The 27,625-nt window shown below is 43.0% G+C and overlaps 1 protein-coding gene across 1 annotated transcript in view; it reads left to right on the top strand.

Annotated features, from left to right (window-relative positions):
* Positions 1-27,625, top strand: part of LOC131986284 (kin of IRRE-like protein 3) — a 249,033-nt gene that overhangs the window by 122,426 nt on the left and 98,982 nt on the right. The window contains exon 2 of the mRNA XM_059351163.1: positions 15,398-15,547. Within this exon, the coding sequence (XP_059207146.1) occupies positions 15,398-15,547 (150 nt within the window). The remainder of the gene's footprint in view (positions 1-15,397; positions 15,548-27,625) is intronic.

The raw sequence follows: 27,625 nt of genomic DNA on the forward strand, positions 1-27,625 counted from the left end.
CTACTTTTGAAAATGAGTATCGTTTCCGGATACAACGTTTTAGTATCGATACTTTTTTGAGTATCGATACTTTTGACAACCCTAGTCGGATGTTATCAACCCTATTTATAAAATAATTTTGCTCCTGTGAAGCATCTTTAAAAGGACATGTGGAGGGGGTGATGAGCGAGTCTATGACCATGTATAGAGTTCTGGGGTTTGAGGGATTTGCTAAAATTATGTTGGGAAAAAAGAATGCTCTTGCTTCTTTAACTGCAGTCTGGTAGGTCTTCATGGCAACGTTCCACATATCATAGTGCACAGTCAGGCCAGTTTTTTTCCCATTTTCTCTAATTTCTTCGACAATCTCTCTTTAAAGCTTGGATGGACTCATTAAGCCACGGCTGTGGTGTGGCTGTGGACCTTTTGTCTTTAAAGGGGGCAACAGAGTCCAGGATATTTTGACAGGTAAGATTAAAAAGAGAGGAGAGCTCTTCTAAGTTATAATGGGAATTAAAGGCAGTTAAAGAAGCAGCTCTAGAAAGCTCAGAAAATGTACTGGCTGAGGTAGAATTAAAACCCTGCGACGGACCAGGGTAATATGATTAAAAGGAAGCTGGGATAAAATCATGCTAAATAAAATGGCCTTATGATCAGACACACAGATATCCTCCACCTTAAAATAGTTTGGGATGAGGCCGCTGTATAGGACGAGATCCAGAGTGTGACCCTTCACATGAGTTGGCTCTTGTATTGCCTGAGTAAGATTATAAGACTCTAAAGTATCCATAAAAACCTTAGTGAATGGCAAATATGAATGTTAAAATCGCCTGAAATGAGAATCTTGCTGTAAGCAGATAAGAAGTGAGATGAAAGCTCCTCAAACTCCTCTATAAAAACATTGTTGTCTGAGGTCTGTAGATTATTAAAATAAGAACAGGATCTTTAGAGTTAAGTCTAAAACCAAACTTATAAAAACTAAACTAAAACTAAAGCATTTCAAAAAATAATAAATAAACTAAAACTAGCAAACTCACGCTAAAAACGAATGAAAACTTACTGAATTTGAAAATAAAAATTTACAACGAAATTAAAACTAAAACCAAAAATCCAAAATTATTATAACCTTGGTGGGGCTCTGTTTATTCCGGTGAAAATGTCTCATCGGCACATGATGCCAAAAAGTTTGACTTCCTTTCCATCTATGAGCCTGTGGAGCAAGCACACTACTTTATGATTTCATCGTATGGATCTTCTTCATTTTCCAAATGTTATTGGACTGAAAGAATACAATTCTGGCAGTGAAACAAATCATTTGATTAGGGTTAGAATGTTTGAAAACATTTTTCCTTCTGATTCACTGGCAACTCTTTGTGCATGCTGTGTTTCTGCCAACATATTATCTAATAAATCCCATTTAATGAACTTTCTCATCTGTTAGATATTGTATGCTCCTCCACTTTCCACCTTCTAATGCTGCCCAAATCAGCATGGCAACCAGCAAAGTCAGTATGAGTCAGGCCTTCAAAACAAAAGCCCACAATGGTCTCTGTATGCCAACAGGAATCTTGGGATGGACCTAGTTTTTTTCCAAGTGTGGAGTAGTTTATGGCACTCTATGGCAACTTAATGAGCAGCTGAACTTGAATCATTGAGTACTTGAAGTGGTGAGTACTCGCTGTGAAGTAGCAAGAAATCCTGAGAGGTAACTTTGTCTTAACAGAAAACCCACATGTACAGTACTAGTACTTGTTGTGAAGCAACAATCTGGTATTCCCAAACCAACAGGTACCTAATAATGAGTTCTTGTTGCTTGAAACAACAAGTATTGAAGTAAAAAGTAGTTGTTGCGAAGCGAGGATTAGTTTAGAAGAATAAAATCCTGAACAAGAAACCCAGGAGAAATAGTACTCGTTGTTAAGCAACAATCAGTTGTACTCAAGTAACAAGTATGTGAAGCAGTTTGTAGTTAGGGCCACGGGGCAATTGCACCGAGCACTGGTCCCTGGATTTTTTCTTCTTGCTCTTCCGGATGCAATTTCGTCACGCTACTAGTCCTGCAACTCTTCAAATTATATATCAAAACGTGCAGTTTGATCGGGATCGTTGTGCTATTACTTTTCTCTACGGAATACGAATTCACAAAATTTTGCATTGAAGTGAATGGGACGGCCGAAAAAAATGAGCGAAACATAACAATAATTGGAGATTTTTAAACGTCTACTTCTCTGGCAAAAGATTAGAAGATTCCACAGCAGTTCATTTCTGTTGATTGCTCTGCTCTGATTGGTCGATCCCAACGCCTTTGATCCTTTCATGTGATTACAGTTACAGATACATGCACGCATGCACACACACACACAGACACACACACACACACACACACATTTGTGCACGTAAGCGCGCACACTCCTCCAGATAAACCTGCTTCACACATACACACACACACACACATTTGTGCACGTAAGCGCGCACACTCCTCCAGATACACATGCTTCACACATACACACACACACACACACACACACACACACACATTCCTCCAGGGCATAGGTTGCTGTATAAATAAATACTTGAAAAGGAATGCTTGTTGTAGGTGTGCTCCTTGTATATAATATAGCATCATAACATTACTAGTATTAATTGTTTGAAATCTCTGAAGAATCTCATCATAGTGTACACACACCGGCAGTAGGCTCCGTGGCCCTTTCAGAATTTCCCCAGAGGAGTTGTTGTTGTTGTGAAATTGAGTAGAAAAAAGCCTGAACGGTAACTGTGTCTTAACAGATAACCCAGGAAAAAAGTTGTTTTTCAAAGTAAAAATCCCACAAAGTAACTAGATCTTAAGAGGAAGTTAGGGATGTGACTGTATTGTAAAACTTTGGCACACAGTCAAAATTTCTGCTGACATTTTGTTTTAGCTGTTGTTGTAGTGTTGTAATGTTGTGAAAGCTTGTTGTTGCTGATGTGGGAATAAATCTAGTCCTACATCATGCAACACAGACATTCATTGTTTTAGCTTTTTCTAAAGTGATAATGTGCTGCTTTCTCTCTTATATCCGATTGGATCAGCAATCAATCAGATAATCAACATTGATGACAAAAGAATCATATTGGCAGCTACACCATAGCTTACCATTGCAAGAGAGTATTTCTTTTTAATTTAACGACACAAAGAAAAGTTATTTTCTCTTCTAGCCTGTTTATTCTCCTCCCTGTGGTCTAATTGCCTTCACTGTCTTGCCCTTTGTCTGAAAGTCTGAACAACAGCAGTGTTAATGAGATGGGACTCACTACTTTACTGGTGTCTCATTCCAGGCTTAGTGTCATAATTGCAATTACCACCTAACAAGGTAATGTGAGGCCCCATGTGCATGATGTTCCCACCACATGTCTTGTATGTTTACATTAATTTCCAAGCATCACTGATGGGGTTGGTGAGGTGCCCTTTGCTGTAGAGGGTTTTCATGACGCATCATCAGACTGGCAGTTGCCATATTGGACGCACTCCGCACACAGGCACTGAAGTAGATCCCGAACGTTGTCAAGGAAAATGGTTAATTATTGCCTTGGGTTTTTTTTGTGATCAAATTTTTTATTTGGATTTGAAGGACAACAATCACCGTCATTCAACAGCACATAAATAAAGTAATTACCATATATAAACATGTACACACACACACACACACACAGATACACACGTACACATCAAAGAAATATAAAATGAAAACGTAACAATAATATGAGGATATAACTGAAAATTAATTAATAATAAAAATACAAACAGACAAGTAAGTGAAATACATTAAGTGTCAACAATGCAAAAGGAAAAAAACTGCCAATGAGATATAACCTAGTTAGATCATTTAAATGGTTATATGTCATCCACAATTTGCAGTACACACTAAAAACCCAAACAGGGAACATAAACCAAAGAAAACAGGACCAGGGGGTTGCGCAGCTCACACCAAAATGCAATTATTGCCTTGTTTAAGGTTGTACCAAATGGTCAGACTGAGAAAAACATTTGGAATAAATAATCAACTTCCAAAAGTGATTAAAACCAGGGAGAGGAATGGCAGAAGTTCTCAGAGGATAGGAGGCAAAGCTCACCGACATTGTGATTGCAGCAGCTCATAACAAATTTTCTATTATATACACTGATCTTAATCATTGCATATTTTAACTAATTACTGTAAAGGAGAATAAAGGTTCTTGTATGTTTTATTCAAGGCATCTTATTTTGACAGAATCAAAGAACATGATTCTCACATAAGCACCAGTTTCCTCCAGATGAGCAAGGGCACGGTGAAGCATGTAGAGCACAGCATCCTTCGCTCCAATGTGTTGCTGGTCTGTAGTCATTAAGTTCAGCTGGACATTTTATTTTTGGTACCGGCACAACACAGCAAATTTTCCACAGTGCCGGCACTCGCCCCAACTGTAGACTGAGGTTGAAGATCTTGTGGAGAGGTTGACACAGTTGGGCAGGACAGTCCTTGAGCAGCCTTGGACACACACCATCTGAGCCAGCGGCTTTCCCAGAGCAAAGACTTCCCAGTTCCAACCTCACTCCCATCTCTGTGACAGACAAGGGTGGAGGCTCAGGAGTAAGAGGGTGGTGGATGCTGCTTTGGAGATGTACACATGTTGAAGAGGAGGAGGAGGAGGAGGAGGAGAAGGAGGATTGAAATTGGGTGAGGCCGCTGTATTGAATCTGTTGAAGAACTGGTTGGGTTCATCAGCTCTTTCTACATCACCCGCCACTGGCTCTCTTTTCTTGTTGTTGTAACCAGAGATGGTGTTGATTCCTCTCCACATTTCACGGATGTTGCTGTTCTGTAGATGTCTCTCCAGTTTCTTCTTGTATTCCACCTTTGCCATCTCTAATCTCTTCTTCAACTTATATTGTACTTGTTTGAGCTGTGCTTTGTCACCATCTCTAAAAGCTGCCTTCTTCTCATTGATGATTGCCTTTAAGTCACTAGTAATCCAAGGTTTGTTATTGTGGAAACAGCGTACAGTCCTAGTGGGTATGACCGTGTCTCTACAGAAGTTGATGTAATAAGTAAAACAGTCAACCCGTCCGTCAATGTCCATACTGTTCTCCTCTGTTTCCAGCAACACATTCCAGTCTGTACATACAAAGCAGTCCTTTAGAGCCTCAGTTGCCTCTGGTGTCCATTTCCTGACTGCGAGTTTAGTTGGAGGCTGACTCCACACACAGGGATATAGGAAAGGTATATAGAATATATACCTATATATAGAATGGGGGGGGGGGGTTACCATTTTATTAGGGCGCCCCCCTAATATAATGGTAGGGGAAACACTGCATGTTATGAGCAACATCTGAGAAATTAGTTTGGTGTATGTATGTCAGTGCAAATATGCATCCAGACGCTAACATAACATGCTTTTGCATGTGTTTTTAGTGTGTAGACCCACTGCATTGGGACGCAGTTCACAGAGAGCAGAGGCAGTTTAAAGCACTATAGAGAGGCTTTTGGCAGTGCCATAGGCAATATTCCCTTAAGAGGAGAAGGAAGAGGAGAGGAGCATGACAGGAGTGGATAAAGAGAAGCTTGTGGGAGAGGAGGAGTGGGAGATGGGCAGAGCTCAGGGATTTTAAGGGGTGAAGGGTGTTTACCTGCAGCCTCAGCTCTCCTCGTCCTCTTCATCCTTCTTTTCAGAAAGTACTGGTGCGCCCAAGTTGACAGCTGAGGTCAGACAAAAGACCCGGTAAAAAGCCCTCCAGCATTCATGGTGCGTGCTGCCCGTCAAAAGGCCTGTGAAATAAACACAAACATGAATGAAACACTGAAAACTGGGGGGGGGGGGGGGGGGGGGGGGGGGGCTAGGGCTGAGAAGCATGCAGCCTTTTAAGCAGAGAGATGAGAGAGCCAGACAGCAGGTTGAGGCTCACAGATTGTTTGAGAAATGGCTGATGCCATTAGCTGCATGTGTATTGCTACTAGGTGGGGTTTGAACAGCACTTCTTGATGAAAGCATTTCAGAAGATTCTGAAGGCCAGTGAGCGGGACAGAATGTCCCTGAATAATATTATGTGAAGCTGGTGGTGCATTGTGTTCCAGTCATTTATCTTCTTTTCCTCAACAACTCTCTATATGTGTGTGTTTGTGTGCATGCAGTCCTTTCATGGTTGGCAGAAGAAGTAAATGGAGTTAGTGCCATAAGACACACACAGTTTCAAAGTGGCAGCCTTGAGTTTGAATTTGTTCAGTATAATAATGTATTTGTGATTTTTCCTAAATGTCTCCACCAGGCCACCATCTATGGAAATAGAAAACGAAATCTGACCAAAGTTTGACCTAGGACCTGAAAATTCATCAGGAAATCAAATAAAAAATGTCTCAAATGAGAGAATTGTCTACCTAATAGACAATAGTTAAAAAGAACATGACAGAACACAGCAAAGTGGATGAGGAATTGCTGCATATATCAAAGACATTATCTTGTTTTTTTGATTTTGCAGTTAAGATTCTCCATTGAATTTAACTATTGTACTGTTTATTTATGAACGGTGATGCCCTAACGAGGAATTTAAGATATAATAATGAATCTTAATTGAAGATGATGATGGCATTCTATTGATATTTGGATACCTCCTGAACTGAGGATCGTATCAGCTTACTGTAAAATGTCATCGCTCCATCGGACTTGTAGCTTTCCATTGAGGGTTTCGGTGTCATTGTACACCTTCCAGAGGTTTTATAATCCGACATGGAACACTTTTTGGAGAGTTTATCCAAACAAATAAATCCCACATTGATCTGTTTCTTTGCATAATAATCCATAATCCCGCGATAAAACGATGTTGGTTTGGTGCTAGCGGCTACCTGGTAGCCACAGGATGTCCCAGTGGTGCATCTTGTGGAGAAGGACCAATCAAAGCGGGCCCCCTGGCCGTCAGCGCACTGTGATTCCCAGACACCCTGCGCCATGAACAAGGCGCTCATCATATTCTACATCATAAAACTGTGCTGTTTGCATACAATAATAACGCTGTAGAAGAAGAAATAAACAGGATGTGACATGGGAATTTGGGCTCTTTTTAGTGATCTTTGAACCGGCTCGTTTGTGACTGAAACATCACTACATGTTACGTCTGTCTGTGTGACTAACTCACACACAGACGGGCGGCTGAAGAGTAGGAGTGATATTATGTTATATAAATAAGATAATTACCTATTAGTCGCACGTCAGGAAATTGTGTGCAAGATATAAATAAAAAGCCGGCAAAGTCAAAAAAGGAAATAAATGCTTTTATGAATAAAAATCTCTTTGCTTTTCCAGACTTGTGCTCTCCATAGGTGTAGCCTCCAGTAGCCTAGCCTGATCTACACATTCTCGTGGTATTTCAGTTTTTCAAAGATAAACATTTAAATGTATTAACAGGGTAGAGAAAAGTAGCCTAATTTTGCTTGTTGATTCAGATTTTAGATAATTTGAGGTGATCCACAAAAGCCTATAGCCTGGTCCAACCAATGGGATGTGGAAGCAAAGGGTTTATTTTTTTCTAAACAAAGAGACGTCGAACTAGTGGGGATCAAATGGAATTTTTTGGGTTATTGAGAGGTCTGAGCAACGGAGCGTTGAGAAATGACATGGTACCATCTGAAAGCTGAGTAAGACATGCAGCTCAGCAGTGTGTCAAGTTATTCTCCTCATAAATCTGTCATAAAAATGACTTACTTAATCAATTAATCAAACCTGTCAATGTGTATAAAGGTTTAAAACATTAATGTATGCCTTTCTTAAGTCAATGTCCTTGTTCAAATTCAATCAACACAAAAAATAGTGAAGCACATATGATGCTGAATCAGCCTTATTTATTTAGCTTGAGAATGGATAAAAATGCTCAAAAATCCCTCTAGAATATAACATCAATACACAAAGATATTTTGAACACAACAGAAAAATGCATGACTTTATTTAAAAACTTCAGACATTTAGGAGATTTCTATATTTGCAGTGATTGGATGACAAGCACTTCTGTTCTTTAAACTGGTAAGAAACCCCCTTATTGTCAATATATCTAGTAAAGCTACACATCCTCTGAATGCTCTAGCTCTAGTTTGTTACTGTAGTGTAGTTTCACGAAGCTGTGATTCCTAGACGTCACAAAAGCTCATTTTATACAGTGAGGTTAAGGCTGCATTTACATGATGACGGTCTGAACAGAAGACACAAAAGTGGCGTGGCGTCTTCACTTTTTATTCTGCGTTTAAAGAAGCGTTTTCAGGAGGAAATCTGCGTGCATAAGGTGACGCAAAAGTGTGTGAATTGGATTGGGTATACATGCCAGGCGGCATCACTTAAAGCGATAAGAGCATCTTTGGGTATGTGGAAGTTTTCACACCACGCATTTTCATCAGCTACTCCTTCCACAAAGTTCTCCACCATCCACTAGATCATTAAGGTTCCCATAGAGCTTATTTTCATCTAGATATCTTAAGGTCAGGGGTTAGAGGGCCATGTCCTAGCTATAATAAGCGGCTAACTTTGGCATTATTTAACCCGCTCCCTGACATGTTATGCCGTTATAACCAAAGAATATTCGATTTTATATCTGTGGAATAGCCACGGAATAACTCAAATTTCCGTGAAACTGACACGGATTTCGCTACAATGCAAGTCATATCCCTTGGCTATTCGTGTTCCAAGTCATGTGACTTTCAAGGTCCCGGCAGTCAGAACAAAAAACATGGCGGACAGTTCTCATTTTTAGTGAAAAAAATCAATATTTTGACTTAGTTTCTGCATGAAAATGGATTTTGATCACATTTCTAGTGAGGAATATATGTTTTATTTTCTAAATATTCACTCAGTGAATGTACATAATCACTTTGTATGTTGGAATAGCCACGGGATATGACTGTCATTACCTAGCATTGTCGCGAAATCCGTGTCAGTTCCACGGAAATTTGAGTGATTCCGTGGCTATTCCACGGATTTTGAGTTAAGCAAATCCGTGGCTATTTCACGGATTCCTGTGAGACCAGGTTGGACATTACAAGACAGAATCTCTGTTTTCCTGGTCTTCATGACAACACTATCAATGTAACTTTGGAAAATCTTGGCCCTGGCAGTTTGTAACACCAGTTTTTACACAGAAATAGCTAATGTTAAAAAAATAAATATCTGTGTAAAGAAGGACAATGTATACTCCTGGACTTAAACTCACCAGCCACATCATAAGCTAACAGGGTGTAGCTAATAAAGTGGCGGTGTGGTCTTCTGCTGCTGTCGCCCATCTGTTTCAAGGTTGGATGAGTTATGCGTTCAGAGATGTTCTTCTGCAGACCTTGGTTGTAACTTGAACCAGTCTGGCTATTCTCCACTGATCTCTGGCAGAAAAAAGGCATTTTGACTCACTGGATATTTTCTCTTTTTCATTCTCTGTAAACCCTAGAGATGGTTTTACATGAAAGTCCCAGTCGACCAGCAGTTTGTGAAATACTCAGACCAGCCAATGTGGCACCAACAACCATGCCACGTTCAAAGTCACTGAAATCACCTTTCTTCTTCATTCTGATCTTCATTTCGAACTTCAGCAGCTCATCTTCACCACGTCTTTGCTAGTGTTAATTATTTTTTATTTTTTGGCAGTTGCTTGGTTTTAGTTTAGTTTTTATTAGTTTAGTCGTGTTGGGTGTGAGATTTAATAAGGTCTTGATAAAGGGTCTATATAAATAAGGTCTTGTTTCCTTTATTTCCTTTGTCTGATCCATCTCAGCCCCAATAAGTTTAATTAAGTTTAATAAAGTCATAAAACCAGATAGATGAAATAGATTTCATATCACCAAAAAGGTTTACATATGAAAAAAGTTGACAAAGAAGAAAACGAAGGACATTTTCACTATAATTTTAGTTAGTTTTGGAAACAAAAAATACAGTTTCAGTTAGTTATCGATTTTTTTGTTTTTTTATTTTTTTTATTTCCCACATAACGCAATCACATGACAAACCACAGAAAAGGGGGAAAAAAATAAACAAATAGCACAGCACGCAGACATGGAATACACCAAAAAAATAAATAAATAAATAAAATAAATAAAAATAAAGATGATAAAATAAAATAAAATAAAATGAAAAATTGTAAGTTACCACTGTGTTACATATATATATATATATATATATATATATATATCTTTCATTTACTGTCAGTCATTCAGTCATTTGTACAGATATATAAGGGCGTACAGTTCACATGGTGAAAAAGAAAAGAAAAAAAGAGAGAAAAAAGACCAGGGGAGTGAAGACTAGCCAGCCACTAACTCTATAAAGGATGCCAAGTTTTGTGGTTATCGTTTTTTTAAAAACTCTCGTTTTTATTTTTATTTCAGTGAACAAAAACGTTTTTTCAATTCTAGTTTTTGTTATTTTGTTCGTCTTCGTTAACTATAATAACCTTGCTGTGAAACAGGACCCCTGCCACTGTACCCTCAGACACTGAAAAAAAGGAGCGATGGATTATTTAAAAATGGAAATGTTTCATAAGCAAATACAAGAAGCCTCAATAATGATATAAAAATGCTCAGAAATATTCTGCCCATACTTCCAATCAATCCCACTGTGCCACATCCTTTCCATCACTGCTGTTCCCACAGTAAACCTCTGGCTTTATTTGCTGCATTATATTCTCCTGTTAGGGTGGAGTGCACGTGCTTTCTCGTCAAGTTAGGGAGTCAAATTCATTTTTGAAAGTTATGTGCCCTCCTCCAATAAACAGCTAAAAAATCCTGTGCCTTGAGCTGTGCTTGCTTTACCTTTTGATCACACAGAAGAAGGATCAATCCATGAATCATGAATTTTTGTATTCATTTTTACTCAACATCCTTGTTGAAGCCGGGTTAGACACATTTATTTTCTAATGCAAGGAACTAAGAAACTCTGAAAGGAAGGACAATTGTATGCATTGTGTCTTTATCTAAACCCACACTGTTATCTATCAAGGCTTGTCTGCACCATACAGTAGTAAACTATTTAATTTTCACAGGGAGACCCAGGAGAGTTCAGTACACAGTGTTTTGTGTTTGTAACATACTGTTTTTGTTGTTGTTTGTGTAGAAGATTAGAAGAACTTGGCTGTTTCTTTGTTTCCTTTCTCAGTTGTTTCAGTTAAGCATCCAAGGTTGCATAGGGCCCCACTCTCAGACACTTCTCAGCACTGTAAAATGTGTGCACCATCTGTAATAATACAGATTAATTCCAAATTGGCTTGTTTCATGTTTTCTTTTTTTTAGTATACAGTGATTCTCATCACACAGCATTGGTAACATTGTTGCCTTTAACTGTATTCACAATGTTCGCTTTGAAGAGTAGAAGCATAGAAACATCAGAGCTCACTGTAAGAATGGATAATGCAGAAAATCAAATCAATCAAATCAAAATCAAATAGTCTTTATTGTCAATATATAGTTCACTATACAACAAAATTGAAAGTGCCACTGCATAAGGTGCATAGTTATGACGATCATAACGCAAAACAACATGAGTAAAAACATTTAAAAAATACCGAGCTAAACAAGGACAGAAACAAGAACAAGGAGATCTGATGTAATAAATAAGTATAAAAATAAATAAATGGCCACTGAAAATGCCATAATTTAAAGATGAGGTAGATTGAATGTTTTGCACATATCAATTGCATTGCACATGTCTGTATTATTGCACCTTTTAATTAATTTATCCTGTGTGGGTGTTGAAAGTTCTGAGTGTTGAGTGTTGTGACAGCCCAGGGAAAGAAGCTGTTTTTCATCCTGCTAGTTCTGCATTTAAGGATTCTGTAGCTCCTCCCAGAGGGCAGCAGGCTGGGCAGGTGGTGACCTGGGTGGAGGTGGTCATGGGCGATCTTCCTTGCTCTGGAAAGACATCGATCAGAATGTTTATGAATGATCATCGCTATTCGATACCGAATCAAAACATGTAAACAAATAAACAGGAGTAATCTGATTATTTTAATGGTTTATGAATGATAAAGGCCCCCAACCAAAGGGTTGGTGGTTCGATCCCTGACCGTCGCAGCCTACATGCCAAAGTATCCTTGAGCAAGATACTGAACCCCAGATTGCTCCTGATGCTGCGTTCATCGGTGTGTGAATGAATTCCCAATGGTGGCAGGTGTACACCGTTTAGGGTAGCCTCTGCCACCAGTATGAATGTGTGTGTGAAAGGGTGAATGAGCGAAGTCTGTAGTGTAAAGTGCTTTGAGTGGTCTCAAAGCGACTAGAAAAGCGCTATATAAGTGCACCATCCATTCCATTTAGTGTTGACAGCAGAGTCTTTTTTGGATAAGACCAGTGGAAAACCTGCTACAACCCCACATGCATAAATGCCAAATGAGCCCTTTAAGAAACACATTTTTCCAGTCACATGTTCATGAGTGTATGATATATTGAGTGGAAAGCTGCAGTGTGTACAGTGAACAGAGCTTTGCAACTGTCCTCTCCTGAGCCGTAGCTTATAGCCTCTGGTAACTCTGGTAACTATAATGAGACTAAATTGCCCTCAGCACTATTTTGCTAAATTGCTGAAGCTGTTTAAGGAACACATGTTCATCTCCCTGGTAGACCTCTCATGGACTACTGTGGCATAAAGCTGCCAAATGCTTCCCGCTTCTTTCAGTCTTCTTGGCAGGTAAGGGAATTGAGTGGCTCTCCTAAGCTTAATTGCGTTTCAGTAAATCCACCAGCCAGTCAGAGAATTGATTCCCTCATCAGTGGCTTGCAAATTAAATGCAAACATTGTGTTTTGTAGTGTTGATCATGATATTTGTCGAGGAAACTGCCTTCAATTTTCTCCGCATATTCAGAGTTAAAATACTTGCAGGCAACTTTGTGTATATAGTCTCTCATTTTAATTTTTTCTCTGTAAAATCACATCATCATCCTCACCATGTACAACTCTTCTAACTACTGCTCTGCCCAAGACATTTAATAGCACCAACTCTGACAATCAAATAGTATTTTCACCTCAGTTGTACACTGAAGTGCACAAACCAAACCCAATAGTCTCTACAACAACAACAACTGCTCACCAGTGTAACTGCTCTTTGTGCTAGGCACAATTTGGTGGCTTGAACTCATTGTTTAATGGATGAAACCCCCAGGCAAATGGATGAAAAGCAAGGTCAACATTTCAGCAAACAAATATATTTATTTTGATTTGACTGAGACAGTCGTCTCCTACAGAGAAACTGGCAGATGTAATGATGAGATCCATTTGTTGCCTTCATCCTCCCATTAGTGCCTGCCCTGCTGTGAAAATGTTCTGATGTGAAACACAAGATGAGGTTAGATTGTCATATTATGGTGCTTCCAATAGAGATGAACGAACCCTGTTTGACAGAAGGAGACATGGACATGCATATACATAGATTGCCCCAACTTAATTTACATTTACATTTACATTTAGTCATTTAGCAGACGCTTTTATCCAAAGCGACTTACAGGAAAAGTAAAAGTAAACAATCAAGGTATAGTGCAATAAGAGCTATCAGTGCTAGTGACAATTCTTTGAGGAGTAGACTTATCATGTGGTCTAGGAGAGAAGATGCTCTCTGAAGAGCTGGGTCTTCAGGAGTTTTTTAAAGGTAGAGAGGGATGCCCCTGCTCTGGTAGTGTGTTCCACCAGCGGGGAACAAGAAGTGCAAAGAGTCTGGATTGCCTTGGACCAACGGGGGGCAGAGCCAGGCGCCGTTCGTTGGAAGAGCGCAACGGTCGTGAGGTAGCATATGTCTGAATCAGGACGTTCAGGTAGGTAGGAGCAGTGCCGGAGACAACTTTGTAGGCCAGCATTAGAGATTTGAATTTGATGCGGGCTGCAACAGGTAGCCAGTGGAGCTCAATGAGCAGCGGAGTGACATGTGACCTTTTTGGCTGGTTGTAGACCAGGCGCGCCGCCGCGTTCTGGATCATCTGAAGTGGTTTTACTGAGCAGGCTGGCAGGCCTGTCAGGAGGGCATTACAGTAGTCAACTACAGTAGTACTTCAATCCCCGTCGGCACTTTTTTTTGTAACCACTGGTACTATATGATAAATACTGAATAATATTATTTTGCATCACCTGCAGCTTGTTTCTGACTTTAGTTCTAGTACTTGTTGTGATCGGACCACAGGTGAATCTTGGGTTAATTTGTGAATTTGAACTCATTAAATGCAGCAGCATTTACATCCAGCTCCATTTTAACTCTTATCTCTGATAAGAACAACCAGATATCTCCCTTCCATTTTGAATCCCTCCCAGGATCCTCAGTGTTTATGACCCCTACAGATGAGTTCATTGGTCAGGAGACCAATGACACAAGTGGTCTATTATAAGGAGCCAGGACTCCTTAACTCCAACCTCTTTCTCTACTGCTTGGTGAAGCAGCAACACCTCCAATCTTCCTCAGGAAGATTGACCCAGAGGCCTGGATGCACCTGCACCTCTCCTCCCTCATCTACTGCAGAATCCTGCTCAAATGAGGCTCTCTCTCTGTTCAGAAATGTCCTTTCCATAAGGAATTCTGAAACAACTGCAATTCTGATCTCCCCCTGTGCACCAAGGTCGCATTAATGAATGCAAAGTTCATTGCAACTGCCAGAGAAAGTTTCACCTCAACAACAAGGACGAGCCAGCAATTTAATTTGCAAGACAGCAAATTATTGAAACTCAACCTGAAATCAAACTTCCTTCGGCGCCCTCATTCAAAAAGGATTTCTCCCCGTTTTTGGGGCGGCTGTGGCTCAGTTGGTAGAGCGTTAAGGTTTGTGGTTCGATCCCCGACCATGGCAGCTACATGTCAAAGTATCCTTGAGCAAAATACTGAACCCCAAATTGCTCCCGATGCAGCGTTCATCGGTGTGAGAATGAATTCCCAATGGTGGCAGGTGGCACCAGTGTGCCCTGGTAGCCTCTGCCACCAGTACAATGTGTGTGTGAATGGGTGAATGAGCATAGTGTGTAGTGTAAAGCGCTTTGGATAAAAGCCCTATATAAGTGCACCCCATCTACCATTTTACCAATACAAACTGTGATTGCTTTCAGTCGTACTGCTATTGGGTCCAAACACTACCTGTTACACAGTGCTTTGTGTTGATTTATGTGACACAAGGGGATCATAGTATTAGATAAAATATGTTACAACAATGCAATACTATTTTATCATGTAATGTATAAAGATATTAAATAAATACTGTATTATGCATTTAGTACTTTTTCTGTGCTGTTTTATGTCGGCTAATTTGCATGCCAAAGGGACATTTTTTTTGTTTTTCTTTCATTTAGTGTGTGAGTTTGAATTATTTTTTTTTCTCATTTGGTTAAATTCACCATTTGCTTGCATTTGCAGTTTGTCATTGGTGTTTACTTTTACATATTTTACAAATCAGTTTACTCTTTTTTTCCCTTCCAGGGAGCTCTGCTGTGTTCACCCAACAACCCACAGACTTGGTGGTGGTGGCAGGCCAGCCTGTCACCCTGCCATGCTCCATCCCTGGCTACCATGGCATGGTGCTCTGGCTGCGTGACGGCATGGCCCTGGGTGTCAACAGGGATTTGTCAGGTAATGTCTCATTTACTGACTTGTCTGGAATCAGTGGTTACCAAGGATATAGTAGTTTTGGATTTTTATATTTGTTTTAGTTTTAATTTCGTTGTGAATTTTTGTTTTCAAATTCAGTTAGTTTTAATTCGTTTTTAGAGTGAGTTTGCTAGTTTTAGTTTATTTTTTATTTTTTTGAAAATGCTTAGTTTTAGTTTAGTTTTTATTAGTTTTAGGGTGGGAGATTCAAAGAGGTCATAATACATTTTGCCTTTATTTCCTTTGGTTTATCCATCTTAGCCCCAATAAGGTTATTAACTCTGACAGTTCCTGCATGTTCACTAACCAACAGCTATTTAGTTGGAACTAAATAAATACATTTCATATCAATTAAAGGATTATGCAGTGTTGGCCCTACATGTATTCTGCGCTGCTGCTTCTGGATTTTCAGCACCATGGAGAAAAAAATGTGATTTGTAATCTCATGGTTAAATTGAAGACTTTCACTTGCACACAGTGAAAACACAACATCCAAAGTTTACAGTGTTGTGCCAGCGACACTTTTACCATAATAACTGAACGGTTTGTGCTATCGGGAAAATTCCAATGTTTTCTGAAAGCTGAGAAGTTGCTCTTTACAGCCAATATGGTGTCATTGCGGTAATTTCACTCATGCTTCTCCTTGAAGCCCACAAAGCAGAAATACACTAGATCTACACTAGATTATGTATGAAAAAAGTTGACAAAGACCAAAACGGAGGACATTTTCACTGTAATTTAAGTTAGTTTTAGTTAGTTTTGTAACCACACAATACAGTTTCAGTTAGATATCTTTTTTTTTTAAACTCTCGTTTTTATTTTATTTCAGTTAACGAAAATGTTTTTTCAATTCGAGTTTTCATTATTTTGTTAGTTTTCGCTAACTATAATAACCTTGATGGTTACGCTAGCTTAGTAGCCATAACCACAGTTATTGCTGGAATAGATACAACATCAAGAATGAAAGATGAATGGTAATATGAATTTACCGAGCTGATATGTTTTGCAGTTGTACCAACTGGATTCACCAAAAGTCCTTTATGTTTTACTTTTAACCATTGCGTTTATCACATGTATCCTCCAGTGATGGCGTCACATTTTGGTATGCTAATTGGCTGAAGGACTTGTTTGAGTTTTCAAGGCAAGGTACCTCTGTCCAGTTCGTGCCTACTGCCAGACTAATGCTAGGCTTACACCAAAAGATCTTCACAGTCCCAGACTACAAACTGAAAGTCTTTAGTAAATCTAGGAGTTTTACTGGAGTCACAGCGCTCCCGTCATCTCCATGGTTAAGTTTAAGGTAGTAATCTGCTCTTTTTCATATCAGTCTTTTCCTAGTCTTGGGTTTGGATCATATCAAACGTCTTTGATATTATCTCAAGTCTCAGTGACGTAACACAATCACCAACCAATAGATGAGTGGGGGAAAGGTCCCCGGTTCCAGACCGTCCAGTAAAACCACTTCCACAGGAAAAAGGAACATCACAATAATGCCTCAATAAAAATATAGTGATGTCATATATTTAGATTTTTGGGGGCGCTGTTTCTTAGTAAAGAGAACATTAAGGAGACCCAGTTAAAATGTATCAATAAATATATAGCCTACATAAATAAGTAATAAATAATTGTTGATTAATGTATGATTAACTAAATGAAAGTTAATAGAGCTGTTAAATATAATTATTCAATTAAACAAATTATAATTAAATTGGACATAAATGTATATCATGAATTCAAATCTAAATGTTCCTTTCCTTTATTGTTCCTGATATCTATTTTTACTGTAAAATAGTCAACTTTTCATGTCAGAAAAACAGAAACCCTTTTTCATCTTCGTGAGGGGAATTTTGTGGCGTCTTCTTCTCTTCTTTATGTTTCTTTTTCTCAACACAAACCACTGAGTCACACACTAGAGCAGCTGGAGCCAAACGCTGCTTCTCCATTTGTAAGTTTTTACTAAGAGCATGACGAGGAAAAAAATTGCATGGTAGGAAAAGGTTTGTCCAAAACCAGTGTGAGACTAGACTGGGACTAAAAACTCTCAACACTTGTCTTTAGATGTTAGCAGGTGTGAGGTGATAGTCTTCCAGGAGTCTTTTCCAAATCTTTTCAAAGTGGTGTAGAGGTAGCATACATAAGTGTGGAACCTCTCAGCTCATTTTTGATTTCCAAAGGGCAATATCAATACAGAACAAATGTCTCTGTATGGACCTACGTCCAGTCAGAGCAACGCGGTGTTTGGTCCTTTGTCAAGTAGGAAAAACATGGTGGCCTGGCAACAGACTTTCTGAAACTCCAGCTAAAAATAAATTGTTATTATATTCTTTAATGACTCAAACATGTGTCAACCCTTTGCAGCTGTGACAGTGAGGCATATGGATGACTTCTGCCCATTTCCATATCTGACCTCAGTTCCAAGTGTTATTAATAACATTGTTCTCTTTAAATGAGCTGGTGAGATCTGGCAACATCACTAAACAGCTGTCAGGCAGGGTAAAGATCACCAGTGAAGCAGTCAAGTAGTCATGTAGAAGTAGATTATGGCTTGTTGAGAAATTTTCATAAACAGTGAAAATGTCATCAAAACAAGGTTAGATCAGACTTTATTTATCACACAGTTTGTTTTTCCTGAGGGTATTTCACAGATATTGCACATTACAGAAAAATATATTTTAGCATGTTGAATAGCTTGTTGTTTTGTAAATATACAGACGATATGTATATAACTGTATATAATTATATATTGTAAGTCGCTTTGGACAAAAGCGTCTGCTAAATGACATGTAATGTAATGTAATATATAATAATAATAATAATGCATTTTATTTACAGGCGCCTTTCAGGACTCTCAAGGTCACCTTACAATAAACAATTTAAAAACAAAAAAAATAATAATAAAACAGCAATGGCAGTAATAATAAACAACAATGAAACAATTACAAATTTGAACAATAACGACAACAATGACAGTAATAATAAACAATAAACAACACTGAAACAATACAGAGAAAAATTGTAATTTGAAAATGATGAATATTTTAGGGATAGGCTAGTCTGAACAGGTGTGTTTTGAGATGTGACTTGAAAGTTGACAGTGTTGTTAGAGAGCGGATGTACTGAGGGAGTTTGTTCCAGAGTCGGGGGGCAGAGCAGCTAAAAGATCGTAGTCCCATTGTGGCTAAATGGGCGGAAGGGGTGGAGAGGAGTGAAGCAGAGGAGGTCCTGAGTGTACGGCAGGGTGTGTAGGTTTGGAGGAGCTCAGTGAGGTATGATGGTGCAAGGTTGTGGAGGGCTTTGAATGTGAGGAGCAGGATCTTGAAGTTAATACGGAGGTGGATCGGGAGCCAATGAAGGTGTTTGAGGACGGGAGTGATGTGCTGCGTGGATGAACTTCTGGAGATTATGCGTGCGGCCGAGTTTTGGACTAATTGCAGTTTATGGAGGGATTTTTGTGGCAGACCATGAAGAAGAGCATTACAGTAATCGAGTCGGGATGTGACAAGGGCATTGACCAGTATGGAGGTGCTATTATGGGAGAGAGATGGGCGAAGGCGATCGATGTTGTGAAGATGAAAGTATGCAGGCCGGGTGATGTTATTGATATGGGCAGTGAAGGAGAGGGTGCTGTCCAGGATGACGCCCAGACTTTTGACCTGAGGGGAGGGATGGATCGGGGTGCTATTATCAATATGCAGTGAGAAACTGTTGGTATTGGATAATGTGGATTTACTGCCAACCAAAAGGAGTTCTGTTTTATTTCCGTTGAGTTTAAGAAAGTTGTGGGAGAACCAGGTGTTAACTTCTTGCAGACAGTCAAGGAGGGGGGGTGGAGGAAGTGTGGAGCCAGGATTGCAGGAGAGATATAGCTGGGTGTCGTCTGCATAACAATGAAAATTGAGTCCGTGATGCCTGAAGATATTACCAAGAGGGAGTAGATAGATGATGAAAAGAAGGGGGCCAAGGACAGAGCCCTGTGGTACACCATAAGTGACTGGGGAGGGTTGGGATTTGTGATTCCTGAGCTGTACCATCCGTGTGCGATCGGAGAGGTAGGAGGTGAACCAGGAGAGAGTGGTGAGAGTTAAACCAATGGAGTTTAGGCGGTTGAGGAGGATTCTATGTGAGATTGTATCAAAAGCTGCAGTGAGGTCAAGGAGGATGAGTATGGAGAGATGTCCGGAATCTGCTGCTGTGAGAAGGTCATTGGTGATCTTTGCCAGGGCTGTTTCAGTGCTGTGATGAGGACGGAAACCAGATTGAAACTTTTCATAGAGGGAATTGTGGGTGAGATGATTATGAACCTGTGTAGCAACAACTTTCTCTAGAATTTTGGACAGAAAGGGAAGGTGTGATATTGGTCTGAAATTATTAAGGTCATTGGGGTCCAGGCCAGGTTTTTTGAGTATTGGAGTGATTATTGCTGTTTTGAGGGGGGCCGGAATGAAGCCAGAGGAAAGGGAGGAGTGTATGATGTCAGTAATGAGTGGGAAAAGAGAAGGGAGACAGAGTTTAACCAGGTTAGTAGGCAGGGGGTCAAGACTACAGGTGGAGGACTTGGATTTCTGTATGATGGTGGTTAATTCTGTGGGGGTTGGGAGATCAAAATTGGATAATGGGGGTATGAAAGGTGGAGCAGGGGAGAAGCAGTTGATGCAGTCGGTGCGTGTGCATGGAGGAGGTAGTTGTTTATGAATGCTGAGAATTTTGTCATTGAAAAAGTCCATAAATTTATTGCAGAGGGTAGTAGAGTACATGTGAGGGGCAAGAGTGTCTGGGGGCCGTAGCATATTGTTGAGTGTGGTGAACAGAGTGCGTGTGTTTCCTTCAGCAGTCCCGATGACAGAGGTGTAGTAATCTGTTTTGGCTTTGGCAATGGCATCTTTATAATATATAATATAAGTATGCATGATCATATCACACAATATGAGTATAAAAAGTCCAGTATAATACATGATAATATAATGTTAACAGAACCAGTAATGTGACCTGGTGATGAAGTTAGGCTCCGGTTACATGATGACGGTCTGAACAGAAGACACAAAAGTGGCATCGCGTCTTCACTTTTTATTCTGCGTTTAGACGAGCATTTTCAGGAGGAAATCTGCTGCATACGGTGACGCAAAAGTTTGTGGAATTGGATTTTATTGCATGCAAGGAGGCATCACTTAAAGCGATAAGAGCATCTTTGGGCATGTGGAAGCATTTTCATCAGCTACTCCTTCCACAAAGTTCTCCACCATCCACTAGATCTACAAAGGTCTCGTCTATCAAAATGTGATAGAGGTAATTCCAGATCCTTCTCTGTTCACTAATACTATCTGTACATATCCTGTACATTTGGTGGAAAGACTCCTGTAAGTTTATTAGAGCTGCCAGAGCAGCTTGAAGGTCCGACGCATGGAAATAATCCCACATGTTTGTTTATTTCCCTGTACTGGAGCATGTATGTGACGTAAACGCGTACGTGACGTGAGCAGATCTGAGCAGAGTTTTGTGTCTTGGCAGTGTAGACGAACACGCTACGGCGGAGCGGATTACAGTTTTAAACTCTGGTGGGTGGTTTCAGATTTTTGCGTTTTTAAGCCTCAAAAACGCAGTCACTGTCTAAACCTAAGGCACTTCCAATAAAATATTTTGTTGTTTTTACCTGCAAGCACCCTCGTGTAAACGGGGCCTTAGAGTCAATAGTCACTTGTGACCTGACTGACCAGGTCACAAGCAAAGGACAGTGCAGTTAGGATCAATACTGTGTATTTCAGACCACAAAAATATATCAGTGATACCTGAGCAAAATTATATTATATGTATGACCAAAGCCAAATTCATGATTCATCAAAAATGGCAAGTACACTTCTAGAGTGGGTTATAAACTCCCATATGTATGGACACAGACAAACCTAACTCACAGCAATGCATACTTTCCAACAGTATATGGACTCTTTTTCGGAAAGACTAAAGTGTCCAACCCAGATAGAGTGAGCTTAAGGACCAAAAAGGGCCTTGCCCAGCAGCTAATGCAGTTCACATTATTGCTTCTTGTGGCAAGTGGAGGGGTGGAAAAGGATCACCGACAACGCCACCTGGGGAGTTTCGCCCCAGGAGATAGTTTATATGAGATGGTTAGAGTTACTATAGGTCTACACAGGTCCGTATACCACAGGCAGAGACGTATTTGGCTAAGTAGAAAATAGTTTATTTTACAATCAATTAAAATATCACTTGAACAGTACTGGCTCGTAATTGCTTACTGGGGCCGCAGAGCGGAATGAACAGGACTGTGGAGGCTACGGCGGCCCAAAATCAAATCAAGGGGAGAGGGATAACTAACCAAAAACACCCGTGACACTGCAAACACACCCACTCGCAAGGGGTTCGTGAAGAAAATCCCACCACCAGGGATTGGGTCGCCGCCTGGCCCTCCGCACCTGTCCACAAAAATAAGAAAGCAAGTTATAAAATTGGCCTCCCAGTTAATATGGCCCTTAATTGCTACTTAACACACATACATACACACAAACACGCACACACACTATACTTTAAGTAATTAAGAAAACAAACAACGAAACAGACCATCAAATAAAGGTAAATAATGTTCCTAACACAACAAACAGTAAATAATGTTCATCAACAAATTAAACAATGAATACAAAATAAATCTTTTCAAGAATGATTAATAAACTAACAAAATCCTTAGAGTAGCAATAGGCCCCGACACCAGCTCTGTGAAGAGCCTTAGTACATTGCTTCACCACAGCTCAGAAGAGCGGAGGAGTCAAAACGGCTTCAGTGAGCCAAAACAGTCAGAGTGAACCAAACGCAGCCAAATCAGCCAAAACAGCTCCAGTAAGCCAAAACAGCAGTGGGTCCAGGAGATGGTGGCTTTAATAGTTTCTGGGCCTCACCAGCAGGATATTACGGAGCGCCGAGAGGTCTAGGACAACAGAGCAGGAAAATGCAATCAGTCGGGAGCGGCACAACAGGCTGAAATGAGAGGCGGACAACGCCGACTTACCACGTGGAGACCGCGCCACAACGCCGACAGGCCCCCAGCAGGGCAGCTCAGCCCCGCCCCGTGACTCCAGCAGTCCGCCACACTGCAGCAGAAACAGCCATATCACCAAACAGTCAACACGTGATTGCGAGAGAAAGCAGCAGTGTGCGCCAATGCACCTTACCCGTACGCCAAAGGAGAGCGCGCGTCGTTCTGGCGACACGCCAAAGACGCTCCGATGCTGGGCACGCCGCACTGCGCTGAGGGACAGAGCTTGCGTTAGGCAAAACGCTGAAGACGCTCTGGTGCCAGCACGCCACTTCACCACGCCACAGCCACCGGCACGGACGAGTGGAACAGAAAGAGAGAGAGCGCACCAGGTGTACCCGGCTCCTATATATAAGGTGCGCTCCCCGCCCACAAATCAGTGCCACAGGGGGACACAGCGCCCCACTGTGAGGAGGAGTAAGCCGTGCTCCGGCCACATCTACCCCCACCTTTTGGATCGTCGACCCGACGATGGACAAACGTTTAGTCAACACCACGGTCTAAACACAGCTGTTTGAGAATTAGACACGGGGTCTCTAGGTCGGTCAGCAGCATGGCCCTGAAAGCCAGCCGACCGAGGAAGATGGTGGACATTTGGATGACTGCCAGCCGTAGGACGAGTGGTTCGGCGCAAAGAGTGTTGGCTGGTACTGAGCTGGTCAGTTGGAGGCGGGGGAGGAGCTGGCAGCAATGAATCCCCATGCCCCGCAGGTGTTACTGAGCTGGACGCAGCCTGGGGCAGTGTCATGGCCGGGCCAGAAAGAGCATCAGGGTTCACCACAGTGGTTGGCGGTACAGAGGGTTCAGACACTAGAACCCAAAGGTCACTGCTGGAAGAGTCATCAGCAGAGGCTACCAAGGGAGGCAAGATTGGTGAAGATGGCACCGGAGGCAGAACCGCTACAGCCTCAGGCTGGACCACCGCCTTCAGCATGTCTCGGTGCACATTGCGTGTCCTATCCAGGTCATCCACAGGGGCCACCGTGTAGACTGCTCCCTCCCCAGCAGGAGCTCTCACCACTTGGTGGACCACGGAGCTCCAGAGGTCTTGGATCTTACGACGGCCTCTCACAGCATGGTCCCTCAAGTACACCAACTGGCCCACAGACAAAGGTGCCACCCGGACATGTTGGTCGTGTCTCTCCCTGCGTCTGCCAGCTGCAGCCAACAGCCGCCCACGAGCACCCTCAAATGCAACTCGAAGTCTGGTTCGATGTTCAGCAACCCAGTCCTGTACCTCACCAGGCACTGGATCCTGAACACGGCCAAGGAGGAAGTCCACCGGAAGGCGAGGCTCCTGCCCAAACATCAAATAAAACGGTGACTCACCGGTGCTCTGATGTGGCGTGGTGTTATAGCAAAAGAGCACCTGTGGCAAACAAGAAGCCCAGTCCTGTTTCCGGGAAGCTGGCAAGGTACGCAAAAGATTATGTAGGGTTCGATTAAATCTTTCGCATTGACCATTTCCCGCTGGATGGTAGGGGGTAGTACGGGACTTGGCAACACCGTACAGAGCGCAGAGCTGAAAGATCAAAGAACTCTCAAAGCTCCTGCCTTGGTCCGAATGTATGCGACTTGGGACACCAAACTTATAGAACCATTCAGAAACCAAAACCTGGGCCACCGTTGAGGCCCGTTGGTCCCGGGTGGGGACAGCCACTGTAAATTTACTAAATACATCGGTCAGAACTAGGACATTCTCCACTCCATTGCGAGAGGGCTCGAGCAACGTAAAGTCAAGGGCCAAGATCTCATTCGGCCGGGATGCAAGCAGGTGGCCCATATGACTATGTGAAACCTGCCCTGAGTCTTTGGAAACTTGGCAGCGCTCACACCGCTGGACCCAGTTTTTGACATCCGAAGACATCCCTGGCCAGTAACAACGTTGCCGGATCAACTCAGTGGTCCTCTCTATGCCCTGGTGACCATGCTCCTGATGGAGCTGATTGAGTGTTTCCTGCTTGAGCACAGCAGGCAAGACAAGTTGAAGGAACTCTTCGCCGCCATCAGGACGAAAGACCCTACGGAAGAGCACGCCATCTTCCTTGACCAAACGGTCCCATTGACGCAAAAGTACAGTTGCTGGCTGGGAAAGCTGCCGCCTCTCAACTGAGGTGGGAAGGGACCCACGATTCCAAAAGAACAACACTTCCTTCAGCAAGGGATCATCCTCCTGCATACGGTGGAGATCAGATGCAGAGTGGGATGGAAGAATGGAGATCAAAGATTGAATGGCAGACACGACAGGACCTGGCTGTGCACTTTGCTGAATGCTGCTGGGGACCACGGTCCCAGGCAAAGATGGAGGGGCAACATGGGAGACAGGCACATACTGTCGTGACAGTGCGTCTGCGTTCCGGTTGCTGCGCCCAGAACGGTATTTGATTTCAAAATCGAAGACAGCAAGCTCAGCAGCCCACCTATGCTCTGCAGCTCCCAGTTTGGCGGACTGAAGGTGGCTCAATGGGTTGTTGTCCGTGTACACGACACATTTATGCCCCAACAAGTACTCCCGGAACTTCTCCGTCACGGCCCACTTGAGCGCAAGAAACTCTAGCTTCATTGAGCTGTAGTTGGACATGTTGCGCTCAGTGGGCCGGAGACCCCTGCTGGCGTAAGCCACCGGCCTCACACCACTGTCAGTCTCCTGTGAAAGGACCGCACCGAGCCCACTGTGGCTGGCATCGGTCTCAAGGATAAAGGGACGTGCAAAGTCTGCATAGGCTAGTACTGGGGCGGAGACCAGTTTGGCCTTCAGAGCACTGAAGCTCTCCTCACACTGAGGCGTCCACGCAGCCTCCAGTGCCTGGGCTGACCCCTTTCGTGATTTAGTACCAGCAAGATTGGCTACCAGCTGATGCAAGGGCTTGGCCAGCTTGGCAAAGCCATCAACAAAGCGCCGATAGTAGCTAGCGAAACCCAAGAAGGAACGCAACTCTGTGATGTGACGAGGGCGCTGCCAACTGGCCACAGCCTCAATTTTCTGTGGGTCTGTAGCCACTCCCTGGCTTGATATGACATGGCCCAAGTACGACACCTGTCGTTGGAAAAACGCGCACTTCTCTGCCTTGGCTTTAAGGCCTTCTCTCTGAAGCCGCCCGAGCACCATCTCCAGCCGCTGCAGATGTTGCTCGACAGAAGACGAAAAGATGATGATGTCGTCGAGGTAAAGCAGCAGGGACTGACCCTGCTGATCGCCGAACATCCGCTGCATCAGCCGCTGGAATGTGCTCGGGGCGTTACAGAGGCCGAAGGGCATCCGGTTGAACTCAAAAAGACCAAAGGGAGTGCAAAAGGCGGTCTTGGAGCGGTCCTGCTCAGCCACTGGCACCTGATTGTACCCGCTGGCCAGATCAAGGGTAGAAAACCAGCGGGCCCCTGAAAGTGCATCCAAGCTTTCCTCGATACGAGGCAGCGGGAAGGCATCCTTTCTAGTCTTGCTGTTGAGGAGCCTGTAGTCCACACACAGCCGCAAGCTTCCGTCCTTCTTCCTCACCAACACAATGGGAGACGCGTAGGGGCTACTGCTCTCCCGGATGACTTGTGACTCAAGAAGCTGGTTAATGTGTGTCTTAACTGCCTCGTACTCTGAGGGAGGGATGCGGCGATACCTCTGCCGGACAGGGACGTCATCGAGCAGAGGTATATCATGTGAGATGAGATTTGTGCACCCCAAATCCCCCTCATAAGCCGCAAAGACTGAGTCGTACCTGTCCAGCAGAGACCTCACGCTAGCCTGTTCCTGCTCAGTTAGAACCGATGGGTCCAACGACCCGATCCGATCGAGGACTGAGGGGGTGGCTGTCTGGGAAGACACCGTAGCCACGGTTGACCCCACCTCAGTAACCCCTGCAGGCAAGCTGACGACCTGAGCAGCATTCAAGACACCAAGATTAGTCCGGGGGTAAAGAAGGACCTCCGCTTCTCCCACGTTGACAACTGGAACACATACAGTACCACGAACAATTTTTACCATGCACGGGGACGCCAACAGCCCAGCTGGCAACCCAGACTCAGGAGGCTCAAATAAGACACTCTGATTGGCAAACTGTTCGGAGCAGGTACCAGTGACCAGCTTCATCGTACCCCCGGGTATACGCACCACCCGCTTGCCTCGGACCTTCACGGCCCCAGCGAGGCTCGAGATAACCTGGTCTGAAGGTTGATGACACTGCTGAAGAGCAGCCACGACTGAGCCAGGCGCCCCTGACACAGAGGGTGACTCAAACAAGGAAGATCCGAACATACCAAAGAGCTCTTGATAACATCTGCGGATTACGTTCATCCCCAGGATTCCAGGGACAGCAGATGGAGCTCCAGGGGGGTCTTTCACAACAAGAATCCCACAACCGGGCACCACCTTGCCACACAGTTCCACCTCAAGCTCCAAATAACCAATGTACGGGATGGCTAGGCCATTAGCCGCACGCAGCTGTAGCCACTGACAGGAGCGAAGGCGGTCATGGCCCCAAGGTTCGAACTGGGCCAAAAAGAGACTTTCAGTAATGGTGGATACCATGGAACCGGTATCCACCAAGCACTCTACACTAATCCCCCCAATAGACACATTAATGTTTGGGCAAGGAGCAATCAGCTCAGCTGCCGCACCTGGCTGTGAGCCTGTGGACTCCCCAACTGAGCTGTGGCTCGGCAGCTCAGCGGGCTTCAGTTTCCCGACTGCTGGAAAGAACGAGAAGACGTGACAGCATGTGGGTTGAAAGCAGTGCCAGAGTTAGCACGCCGGCGGGGAGGAACCCGCTCACCATCACACTCACGGGCAAAATGGCCAGGTTGTTGACATCTCCTGCAGATGACAGGGCCGGAACGGGACACTGGACCAGAGGGAGGGGGGGCCTGCAGAGAAGCTACTGTCTTGGCAAGCTGAGTCAGCTGCTCCTGCTGACGCTTCAAGAGATCCATCACTGCTCCCAATCCTTGGGGAGCGGCCTGAGGGGCTGGATGAAGACGGCCCTGCACTCCATATTGGAGGCCATAAGCAGTTGGCAGTGAAGAGCTGCGAC

This window comes from Centropristis striata, chromosome 15 (genome assembly GCF_030273125.1).
Source record: "Centropristis striata isolate RG_2023a ecotype Rhode Island chromosome 15, C.striata_1.0, whole genome shotgun sequence".
NCBI lineage: Eukaryota > Metazoa > Chordata > Actinopteri > Perciformes > Serranidae > Centropristis > Centropristis striata.